This window comes from the organism of the source record quoted next, unplaced genomic scaffold (genome assembly GCF_019419815.1).
Source record: "Pyrus x bretschneideri cultivar Hongxiangsu unplaced genomic scaffold, Pyrus_bretschneideri_v1 Contig22, whole genome shotgun sequence".
Taxonomy (NCBI): Eukaryota; Viridiplantae; Streptophyta; class Magnoliopsida; order Rosales; family Rosaceae; genus Pyrus; species Pyrus x bretschneideri.
The window spans coordinates 5,699,980-5,711,647 of NW_025999524.1; the positions used below are offsets into that span (position 1 = coordinate 5,699,980).

Here is an 11,668-nt window from a genome sequence, read left to right on the forward strand (position 1 = left end):
TTTTTAAATTTTGAATATTTAAATACCCAAACTAAAATATTATTTAGTAACTACCTACTATTTATGAAGAAAACAAAACCGATATAATCTATTAACTACCTACCTATTTTATAGGAAGAAAAATGCTTTATACCTACAAAGCAAATATAATCTACCTGCAAAACAAAAATAAACTACCTATTGTATTGGAAGAAAAATGCTAGGAACCTACATGGCGGAACATAGAAATATAAATATGATATAATATACCTCCATTAGAGGAATGAATTTGGAGGGAAGAACACAAAAATATCACCCATGAAAAGAAAAGACAAAAAAGAGGAGGATTGAGGTGATTATATGGCTATAACTAATCCTACAATTAAGGGATTAGTTAAATGACAAATAATCCCATAATTAAGAAATTTTGTGTATTTATAACAATTCGTAAGCCTAAGGGGTAAATATGGTACAAACCACAAATAAGCATACGTGGAATCTTAATTATTGGACCTATTTCAATGAAGTGGACTAATTCTACTAATGACTCATAAAATTGGATCTATATCAAGTTATCCCAAAATTAATATAAAATGTTAACGTGGCTTAACTGTGACCGTTCAAATAGGAAAGAAGGAGAGGGAAAAAAAAAAGGAGAAAGAATCCTACTCCTTTTAATCCGTCGCACATGCATCAATGATCTTGATTTTGTAATTAAAATAATAATATGCCATAATTACTTGTTTAACTAATAACAAATTTCATGATTAAAATAAATGAATTTTAACGAAAAGCTTTTGGTACTATTTATTTTAACGAAAAACCATATTTTTACACTAAAAAAATCAATTATGGTACTATTCATTTTACCCTTTATTTTGTTCTTATCGTTAAAACTCAAAGTTTTCAAACCATTTTCATTAGTTTTCCTTTAAAATGAAGCCTAATCAAATCCCCACATCTGATGCAAAAGAAAATTAACAGATAACGCCTACTGCTTACGTCGAGTAGATCCAAACAATTTGTCAATTCTATTCATCTTCTTCCAATTTTTTATTTGTCTTTCTGTTCTTTGTAAAAAAGCGAGGAGTCCAGATCACCAAACTATTGAGCAGCGTGCTATTGACACATTTGGAGTCTTGTTACAAAGTACAAATAATTGTAGATAATAATAATATAGTAGATTTGTCACTTGATACTACGGTTATAGTTTGAAAGTAAGAGGTTTTAGGTTTGATTATTGCCAAATGTGTATTTGAACCATATTATTGCTAGCCCATTCTGAATCTAAGCTCATCACTTTCCCCTTAGTGTAAATAATATCGTTTGTTCAAAAATAATAATGTGGCTTTGATTACCATAGAAAATTAGGCAGCAAAGGGCAAATATATGATTCATTTGAAAGAATTTTAAAATGACTTAAAAACTTTTTTGGATTTCAAATTTTTTTTACAATAAACGCTTTCAGTTATTTTAAAAGTACTTCCAAACGAGTAATAGTACATAATTTTTTGAGCTGCATAAGTTAAGTTTGACAAATACATGTAAGCTATGTTGAATCAAATGCTTTTCTGATACCCTCTTACCCTATATTTTGGGCTATCATCTAAAACTAGAATATTTTGGTTATGTGTTTGTACAACTTTATATTCCGAGATATTCAACTCTTAGATTCTTATTCAAGATCGAATCGTTAAGATATTGATGTAAAATGCATCGGAACAACGTATAATTTTTTTATATAAAATAAACGCGGACAGTACGGAATTTCCGATTAAAATGTTGCATAGGCGACAACTTGGTGAAAATAACGACTAAGAAATTGTTTAGTCAAGATCTGTGCTCTGTAGATAAACATAGAAAAATAAAAAAAAATAAAATAGTAGTTACTCTGAATTCATCGTTAATGAATATCCACCGTAAAAAATCATCAGTCCGAGGTATTTCCAGTCGTTCGGTGAGGCGATTATTTGACAAATCGGCGCTTACGTCCAAGAGCAAAATCGCCAGGCATTACTTGTCCGTGACAGAACGAAACGTGACCGACAGTGATCGTGTCATTCAGCTTCAATCATCTTCTCAAAGTATATAAAGCGCGCAACTGTTTTTTTTCAACAGCAAAAGCCGCTCGTGAGTCTCCACCACTAGTATGCTGCTGCTTATTGCTTAATCAGAAGTCAAAAGCTGAAAGCTTTAAGCTTTTTAAGCTGGGACTGAAACAGGAAGTCAAATTTTGGTGGATATTAAGTAGAGCTTTTGAGATTGGAGAAATGGCGACGGTGACGGCATGGCAGTTACCGTACAGAATCTTGGCGGTGGAGGAAGAAGAAGATAGCTCGTCGGACCCGACGAACGCGGTGGCGTTCGTGGGTTTGTGTTTGGTGTTAGGAATCGCCAGCAGGCATCTATTGCGTGGTACCAGAGTTCCCTACACTGTCGCTCTGCTCATCCTTGGCATTGGCCTCGGCTCCATAGGTCTCTGTCTCACTCTCCTCCATTTATTCTTCTTGTTGTTATTATTATTATTATTTTAATGATTGGGTTTCATATAATATTAACTGCAGCTAGTTATCAAACTTCGTATTTTTGCTGATTTCAGTGATTTGAATCTTAAAAATGAACAAAAAAAAGTTAGGAGCTTGTTTATATGAATATATATGGTGGATCCGTGGCAGGATTGTGTCTACACAATTTCTGACACATGTGGAGTTCATTGTAATGTTCTATCTTTAGAACATCGTTCATGGATCATTTTCGCAAAAACCACTAAAACATTAATTTGTAGTGAAGAAAATGGACGAATACGATTCTACAAAGATACCCTAAACTTTTTAATCCAACGGTTAGATGGTTTTAGATTTTGGTGATTTTTTGGTAGACATGATCTTTGAGGGAATACCTAAATGATAGATTGTTCGGATTGTTAAAATATATTATGAAGTGGGCCCCACAAAAACGTGCGTTAAAGGTTATGTAAAAAGAGTGGTGCCACGGATCTGTTCCTTATGTTTATATATCAAAATTCAGTGGTTTTAGGGTGATTTATGGGGGCAAGGATTAAAAAAATCAGCAGCAGCATCTCGACAGTGAGATTTCTAAGAATAGAAATAGGAACGCAATATAAGGAGGAATAAATGAACAACAACCATGAAATTGTAGTGAGACACAATTTCAGATGGTGGGATGATATGATACTCTCTGGCCTCTGCTTTATGTCTTTGTTAGGAGTTAGTTGTTTGTTTTAATTAATATTTGCTAATTAAAGGTTGATAAACATGTAGAATATGGCACACATCATCAAATGGGGAGGATTGGAGACGGAATTCGAATTTGTAAGTTCCAGCTTTACATCTTTGCTGACATAGCAATTGCAATGCCGATTATAGGCTTTGGATCCTTGTGGTGTTTTGACTTGGAGGGCTTTCTACTGTGGTGCAGGGGCAAATATTGATCCTACACTTCTATTGGCTGTTTTTCTGCCTGCCCTTCTTTTTGAGAGTTCATTTTCTATGGAGGTGCACCAAATAAAGGTCACTTTTCTTCCTCACATATTCTCATTGTGCAGTTTAAAAAATTTGAGTTTATATAGTTTTTAATTTTGTTCTTCCTTTACCATGCTGTTGTTCTGCATATTCACAATCCTGGAAAGTATGAAACATATATACAGCAATAAGACCAGCAAACTTTACTTTGGTGCAATTCTAACCTGTAGCTTTCTGCAAAGTCACTGGTTGACATGAAATTGTCCCGGATATGAAATGAACCGGCAAAATTTTCTATTTTTCGTGCAGAGGTGTATGGTACAAATGCTCATACTAGCTGGTCCGGGTGTTCTAATATCAACCTTTGTCCTTGGATCTGCTTTGAAGGTATCCTAAGCTTTGCTAATTAGACTATATGTTGGAGTTATATAATTATATTGTCATATTCAACTGCAGCTCACTTTTCCTTATGACTGGAGTTGGAAAACATCACTGTTGCTTGGGGGGCTTCTTAGCGCTACTGATCCCGTGGCTGTTGTTGCTCTGTTAAAAGAGCTTGGTGCTAGCAAAAAATTGAGTACAATAATTGAAGGAGAATCCTTGATGAATGACGGGTATAGATTTTTAGTGACCTAACACTATCTCAAGTTAGATAATCCATTCTCTACTATCCAATATTTAGTGTAGGTGAACCATGGGTGGTTCATATGTATGAATTGTTGTGCTGTTGTTTTTTACAACATTTGTGTAAATTATGCCTTTCGTATTTTCTCTTATCTGAATGTGTTTAATTTCGTCCAGGACAGCAATTGTGGTGTATCAGCTATTTTATCAAATGGTCCTTGGAAAGAGCTATGACTGGGCCGCCATAATTAAATTTCTATCTCAAGTTACATTTGGAGCGTATGTCTTACATATTTCTTTGAGTAGAGATGGCAGATTTGTTTCACATGTTAACTCTTTTATCGTTCCAGTGTAGGCATTGGTCTTGCTTTTGGCATAGTATCTGTACTTTGGCTCGGCTTCATTTTCAACGACACCGTGATAGAGATCACACTAACACTTGCTGTCAGCTATGTTGCTTACTTCACTGTATGTTCCTTTCCAAAATTGGATGCTTCATCATATGATTATTATTCCAAATTGCTTGTTGTCATGTCAATAGATATGTATGAATTGGTGCAAAATTCTTAAGACTGAAACCTGTCATAGAACTGCTATAGATAGTTCTGCAATTACTTTTACATGTGACTGGGAAGTTGGCTGCTTGCATGTATGATCCTTTCCAAATTTATGTAAAATATTCTTTTGATGTCTCTTTTTTCCCAAAAAATAATCAAGGATTGTTAACAATAAACTATGTCTCTTATGGTTTCTACTAGCGTAAAGAAGGTTGATGTATTCCATTTAACATATTATAATGCATTTCACTTATCTGGAAAAACATGTGATCATTAGTTGCCTGTTTTGTGTATGAAAAAACTGAGATATTTTATTCGGGTGCCACAGGCTCAAGAGGGTGCAGACGTGTCTGGTGTCTTGACGGTGATGACTTTAGGAATGTAAGCTGAATTTCCCGATAACATGTCATTTCTCACTGCAGAATACGTTTATCCTAGGGAACTTTAACGAAAAGCTCTCAGTACTGTTTACTTTAACTAAAAACCATATTTTTACACTAAAAAATCAATTCTGGTACTATTCACTTTACCCTTTATTTTATCATTTTCGTTAAAACTCAAAGTTTTCAAGCCCTTTTCATTAGTTTTCCCTTTATCCTAATGTTTTAATCTGTGGACAGGTTTTATGCTGCAGTTGCAAGGACAGCTTTTAAGGGTGAAAGCCAACAAAGTTTACATCATTTCTGGTATATCGTGTGGTTGTAGTTATCACTTTAAACTAAGGCTGGCTGTTTGATTAAACAAAGGTCCAATTCATGAGTAAATTCATCATATAGTTAATAATCTCTAAAACATAAAGATACAGCAAATGTGTGAATAGTTTGATAAAAAAAATCTCTCTTGAATCTACTCTTCATGAAATTTTAATTGCTCGTACTCTATGCATCTTGCACAGGGAAATGGTTGCTTATATTGCTAATACCTTAGTTTTCATCTTGAGGTAAGTGCATAATCCAACACTCTTTAGTTGTATTTTGTTTTGTGACAATAACAAAATGGAAAACAAAACACATATTTTCTGTTTTTCTTTTCAGTGGAGTTGTTATTGCTGAAGGCGTTCTTAGTGGTGAAAATATTTTTAATCACGGTAATCCTTAGTTTTCAAACATGGAGATATGCATTTATGTACTCATTTTTGCATTCATAAATATATGTACTCGCTTGGTCATAACTGAGCACACGCACACACATACACAGGCAGATCAGGTGTGGACTCTTCCAAAGTACAAAGGCCGAACCATAGATCTTAGCACTGTTGCATATTTTTGTTGTTTCCCACCGTATATCTTTGACATTCTGCATAAGTAGCTCCTTAACTTTGTGGATTTACCTTCGAAATATTTATTTTTCTTGTAATATGTTCTTACAGATAATTTTTCAACTTTGTTTGCCGATTACTATGTTCTTATCGTTAAATATAGATTACATACATTATGAATGAAGAATGAAAGAAGAAAACGAAAACTATCTTTTGGGTGGTTAACATTTTAGTGGATTATCTGTTAGTTATTTTATATGTAGTGCAAGTTCAATGCAAATGGAGGCCCAAATGAGTTAGGGGTGAGGATCAGAGACCAGGAAGTACCAAGGAGCGACCGCGTTCGCTACCTACAATCTATCTTGCAAAAGAATGGACAATTAGATGGAGACCTCAACCATAGAATACAAGCTGGATGAATGAAGTGGAAGAGTGCATCCGGCGTGTTGTGTGACCTGTCGTATGCCACTGAAGCTCAAGGGAAAATTTTATGGGAAAACAATAAGGCCGGCGATGCTGTATGGCACGGAATGTTGGACAGTTAAGCATCAACACGTACATAAAATGGGTGTAGCAGAGATGAGGATGCTTCATTGGATGTGTGGGCACGCAAGAAAGGATAAGATTAGGAATGGGGATATCCGAGGTAAAGTAGAAGTAGCCGAAATTGAAGGAAATATGAGAGAAAATTAGTTACTGGTGGTTTGAACATGTGCAACGAAGGCCTACTGACACTCTGGTTAGAAGATGCGACTACGGGACAAAGGTCCAGGGCCGAAGGGGTAGAGGAAGACTTTGAAAGAGACTATAAGAAAAGACTTAGAGTACTTGGATCTAACGGAGGATATGACACAGAACCGAGCGCAATGGCGTTTTAGGGTTCATATAGCCGACCTCATTTAGTGGGATAAGACTTTGTTGTTGTTGATCTGTTAGTTCTTTTATGACTGGTTCTATCTAACTCTTTGCAACTCTAATTCTTTTTGTTTCAGGAAAATCTTGGTCGTACCTCATTCTTCTCTATGTTTATGTACAAGTTTCCCGGTTCATAGTTGTTGCGGTTTCATTTCCCCTTCTCCGGTATTTTGGATATGGTTTGGACTGGAAAGAGGCTATAATCCTTATATGGTCAGGTCTGCGAGGGGCTGTAGCATTGTCACTTTCACTGTCAGTGAAGGCAAGTTGTTAATTACAAACTGTTGTTTATGCAAAGCAAAATTTAACTTTTATACCTTGTGGTTAAAATTCAATCTCTACTGTTTGTTAATTTCATAACTTTTTCCTTTTGAAGTTGGACGGTGCATCATAAACTTTTCCGTTCTCAATAAACCACCTGCTAAACCTCCATTTTTTGAGTTTGTGAAGGAAATGTTTCACTCACAAATCTAACTGTTTGCTGTGTCAAAAGTGATTATTGTAGTCTACATGCAAGTAGTTTTTAGTGCATAATCTGACAAAGGGAAGCATCTTACATTTGAAAAGATATTCCCCCCACCCCACCCCCCACCAAAAAAACCTTTGAAAGTTTTACGTTCATATCGCTTGTTTGTGCTCATAGCATATTCATTTCATAGTATTTTCCTTTTATTTTTTTTTCCTTCTGAATACCCATGATTTTTATGGCTTCTAATTGATTTACCTTTATTCTTGTAGCAAACTAGTGACAGCTCTTCACTTATCACTTCTGACACAGGAGTCCTTGTACGTATCTGAAGCATGAGCGCACGCTTTCTTCTGTTTCATTGTATAGTGTGCTAGATTTGCAAACAGACTAATTAATTTATTTTTGGACACCGCTTGAGATACTTATTTAAGCAATCTGTTTAAACCTTTGCAGTTTGTTTTCTTCACTGGCGGAATTGTCTTCTTGACACTAGTTGTGAACGGTTCCACCACACAATTCATTTTACGCCTTCTAGATCTGGACAAGCTATCAGCAGCTAAGGTGAGGTTTAACTGTCCTTCAAAATATACAACTGCATTGTCCTTGTAGACCTAGTGTTACTGCTTTACGTTTCCCTTTCTTTGTTTCAGGATTATAATTTTAAGTAATTCCTCAACATTTCATACAGCTATTAATCCATTTGAACGCAAATAATAATTGTCGAGATTAGTTAGAGGAGGTCTATGCTCGGGCACTCGTTATGAGAATTTTCTTCCGTGTATGCATTTGGTTTAGAATGTGTGGGCACACAAGAAAGGATAAGATTAAGAATGAAGATATCCGAGGTAAAGTAGGCGTAGCCGAAATTGAAGGAAAGATGAGAGAAAATCGATTACGGTGGTTTGGACATGTGAAACAAAGGTCCATTGACGCTGCGGTAAGAAGATGGGATTACGGGATACAAGTTCAGGGCTGAAAGGTTAAAGGAAGACCTAGGAAGACTTTGGAAGAGACTCTAACAAAAGACTTAGAGTATTTGGATCTAACGGAATACGTGGCACAGAACCGAGCGCAATAGCGTTCTAGGATTCATACAGCTGAACCCCACTTAGTGGGAAAAGCTTTGTTGTTGTTGTTGTTGTTGTTGTATGCATTTGGTTTATATCTATATCTTTGTTTGTTACAGAGGCGCGTGCTGGAGTACACAAAATATGAAATGTTGAACAAAGCATTAGAGGCTTTTGGTGATCTTGGAGATGATGAGGAGTTGGGACCTGCTGACTGGCTCACTGTGAAAAGATATATTGCAAGCTTAAATGATGTTGATACCGAACCTGTACACCCTCACGATGCATCAGAAAGTGAAAATAGTAATAATCCGCACGTTACACATTTGAAGGACATACGTGAACGTCTTTTGAATGGTAAATTTAGCAGTGTTTATATTTCAGTCCCAGTAACTTAAGCTTAGGCATTTGTTACGTTGCATATTTCTGAAACGTAAAACTAAAATGCTTAAAGATACTGGTGTGAAAGTTAAACTGTGGCCTCATTTGCTAATACAAAAAAACCATTTTAAATCAGGAGTCCAAGCTGCTTACTGGAACATGCTTGATGAGGGAAGGATTACACAATCTTCTGCAAATATTTTGATGCAATCAGTAGATGAAGCGATTGACTTGGTTTCACGTGAGCCTTTATGTGACTGGAATGGTTTAAAAGCTCATGTTCATTTCCCAAATTACTACAAGTTCCTTCAAACTAGCGTTTTCCCTCAGAAATTGGTAACCTATTTCACCGTGGAAAGGCTGGAATCTGCATGTTACATTTGTGCTTCCTTTCTCCGTGCCCATAGAATTGCAAGGCAGCAACTTCATGATTTTATAGGTTAGTTAATACCTTTTGTGATTGTTGTTGTAACATAAGAATGGAAATTGTTTTGGTTATTATCTTATTGTAGTAGCCCTATATTTTGAAAAATATGTAATTGTTCTTCATGTGCTTATTTATTCAGGTGATAGTGAAGTTGCTTCTGTCGTCATTAATGAAAGTGAGGCAGAAGGAGAAGAAGCAAAAAAGTTTCTGGAAGATGTTCGTGTCACATTTCCTCAGGTTCTGCGTGTTGTAAAAACAAGACAAGTAACATTCTCAGTTCTAAACCATTTAATTGAATATCTCCAAAACCTAGAGAAGGTTGGCATATTGGAAGAAAAGGAGATGCTTCATCTTCATGACGCAGTCCAGGTGCGTGTTGGTGATTTTTTGTGTCGTATAATCACTCATTGACGATAATAGATTTTGTTGTTATTTTGGTTTCATGCAGACTGATTTGAAAAAGCTTCTAAGGAATCCCCCATTAGTAAAGATCCCAAAAATAAATGATCTGATTAGTCTTAATCCTCTAATGGGGGCCCTTCCGCCTTCAGTTCGTGAATCACTTGAAGGCTCTACCAAGGAAACAATGAAATTGCGTGGTGTGACGCTTTACAGGGAGGGATCCAAGCCTACTGGTATTTGGCTTCTTTCAACTGGGGTAGTCAAGGTAATTAAAAGTTCGATGCTACGACATTTTCTGTTTTTCCTCACGGATAATATCATGGATGAGAATTATTTGTGGCAGTGGACAAGTAAGAGCATAAAAAACAAGCACTCGCTGCATCCAACCTTCACTCACGGGAGTACTTTGGGCCTGTATGAAGTGCTAACTGGAAAGCCCTACATTTGTGACATGATCACCGATTCTGTGGTTCTCTGCTTTTGCATTGAAATTGATAAGAAACATTCGCTCCGGTCTGATCCCTCAGTAGAAGACTTCCTCTGGCAGGTATTCTTTTACTAAAAATTTCTACTTTGTAATGCCGGGCAAGTGAAAAGATAATATGATGATATGAATTTTGGAAAGGATTATGGATTTATAATGATGTAACTGATTTTATTTAATTCCATTTTGTTTTTAGGAAAGTTCTATTGCTCTTTTGAAACTTTTCCTTCCACAAATATTTGAGAAAATGACAATGCAAGATTTGAGAATTCTTGTTGCGGAAAGGTCAGTGATGACGATTTACCTAAGGGGCGAATCTTTTGAAATTCCGTACCGTTCCATTGGATTTCTGTTAGAGGGTTTCGTTAAAATACAAGGTGTCCAAGAGGAACTGATCACATCACCTGCACCTCTATTCCCCTCACATGGTAACCAGAGCTTCCAGAATCTGGAAACAGCAGGTGATATCAAACTTCTATTTCAAAAGATACTTGTCGGAACTAGTTTCATTTTTGCATAAACCACTTCCGCATCGTTAATGCTAATCAGTTTTGCTGCTAATTGATCACAGGCACCAGGGTAGCCAGTTTTTCTCATAAAGGATCCAACTATCTTGTTGAAACAAGATCGAGAGTGATTATATTCGACATTGCAGCATTTGAATCTGACAGTGCTCGGATTAGGCGCTCACCCTCGTTTATATCAAATGCAGTTGATCATCCTCATAGGTCTCTTACTAGAGAGCATAGTGGTCTTATGAGTTGGCCTGAGCAAGTTTTCAAAGCAAAGCAGCAAAAGCAGAACCCCGAAGGGATTGACCGACAAAACAACAACTTGTCTGCGAGGGCTATGCAGTTAAGCGTTTACGGCAGTTTGGTAAGCTCAGTTTCTTGATGTTCTTTAGTACTTGGGATTTGATTGTGGTTTTATCTTTTGGTTCAAGCTAACTTATTTTCTCATGTTGTTGTGCAAACAAGGTGAATGTGAATCTGAGGAGGCGTGCTCGAAGTTTTCCGAGAAGTGGTCCGGTTAATCCATCACACACCGTGTCATATCCAAGCATGCCATCATATCAAGGCCGTTCACACAATGTGTCATATCAGAATATTCCATCATATCACCACCGTCCACTGGTTTCAGTCAGATCAGAAGGGGCAACAACTGTGAGAAAGAACCTTGAAGTGAGAAAATTCACAGGCCAAACAAATCCTCCAGGGCAGCAAAGTACAGACCCAAATAAGAGCCATGTGGTAGAGGATTCGAGTGATGAATCGGGTGGTGAAGATGATGTAATTGTGAGAATCGATTCCCCAAGTACGCTTTCTTTTCCCCAGGCTCCTTGAATGTTTATCTCATGATTCCGAAAACCACGATTGTAATGTTTGATTCACTATCGTTCCAAGTATCAAAACAAAGCGTCTCTGTAATTTTTTTTTTGTTGGATCGTAGAGATCTTATACGTGACATCAACTATCAATCGATTGTAGAAATGAATAATTAAAGTTTGCATATATTTCGATTCGCTCCCCGTTCCCCCTGTGGAGGGTTGAGATGAAGAATTACACTTACGTCTGTAATAATTTGGCAGATGCTCAATCTTGTACATGAAACTTCTGCTTGTCA

At 36.5% G+C, this 11,668-nt stretch overlaps 1 protein-coding gene across 2 annotated transcripts; it reads left to right on the forward strand.

Annotated features, from left to right (window-relative positions):
- The first annotated feature begins 1,943 nt into the window (after positions 1–1,943).
- On the forward strand, positions 1,944–11,668 carry LOC103943271 (sodium/hydrogen exchanger 8). 2 transcript variants are annotated; one of them, XM_048584812.1, is made up of 22 exons: positions 1,944–2,454; positions 3,261–3,311; positions 3,418–3,509; positions 3,771–3,848; positions 3,918–4,075; positions 4,263–4,364; positions 4,436–4,553; positions 4,971–5,023; positions 5,263–5,328; positions 5,538–5,582; positions 5,677–5,729; positions 6,893–7,077; positions 7,554–7,601; positions 7,738–7,845; positions 8,471–8,708; positions 8,869–9,171; positions 9,299–9,528; positions 9,608–9,826; positions 9,905–10,108; positions 10,242–10,506; positions 10,617–10,921; positions 11,023–11,668. In XM_048584812.1, exons 1-22 carry the CDS (start codon positions 2,250–2,252, stop codon positions 11,386–11,388), a joined length of 3,492 nt encoding a protein of 1,163 aa, XP_048440769.1. In that variant the 5' UTR covers positions 1,944–2,249; the 3' UTR covers positions 11,389–11,668. The 2 variants fall into 2 exon arrangements, with proteins under 2 accessions (XP_048440769.1, XP_048440770.1); XM_048584813.1 differs by lacking the exons at positions 1,944–2,454; positions 3,261–3,311; positions 3,418–3,509; positions 3,771–3,848 and having other exon boundaries at positions 3,933–4,075; positions 4,268–4,364.

Bases quoted from the DNA above. Each gene is read 5' to 3' on its own strand.
- LOC103943271 (XM_048584812.1), top strand. From the start codon at position 2,250: ATGGCGACGGTGACGGCATGGCAGTTACCGTACAGAATCTTGGCGGTG. The intron at 9,529-9,607 runs GTGCGTGTTGGT...GGTTTCATGCAG, and splicing joins ATCTTCATGACGCAGTCCAG to ACTGATTTGAAAAAGCTTCT. The intron at 9,827-9,904 runs GTAATTAAAAGT...TATTTGTGGCAG, and splicing joins TTTCAACTGGGGTAGTCAAG to TGGACAAGTAAGAGCATAAA.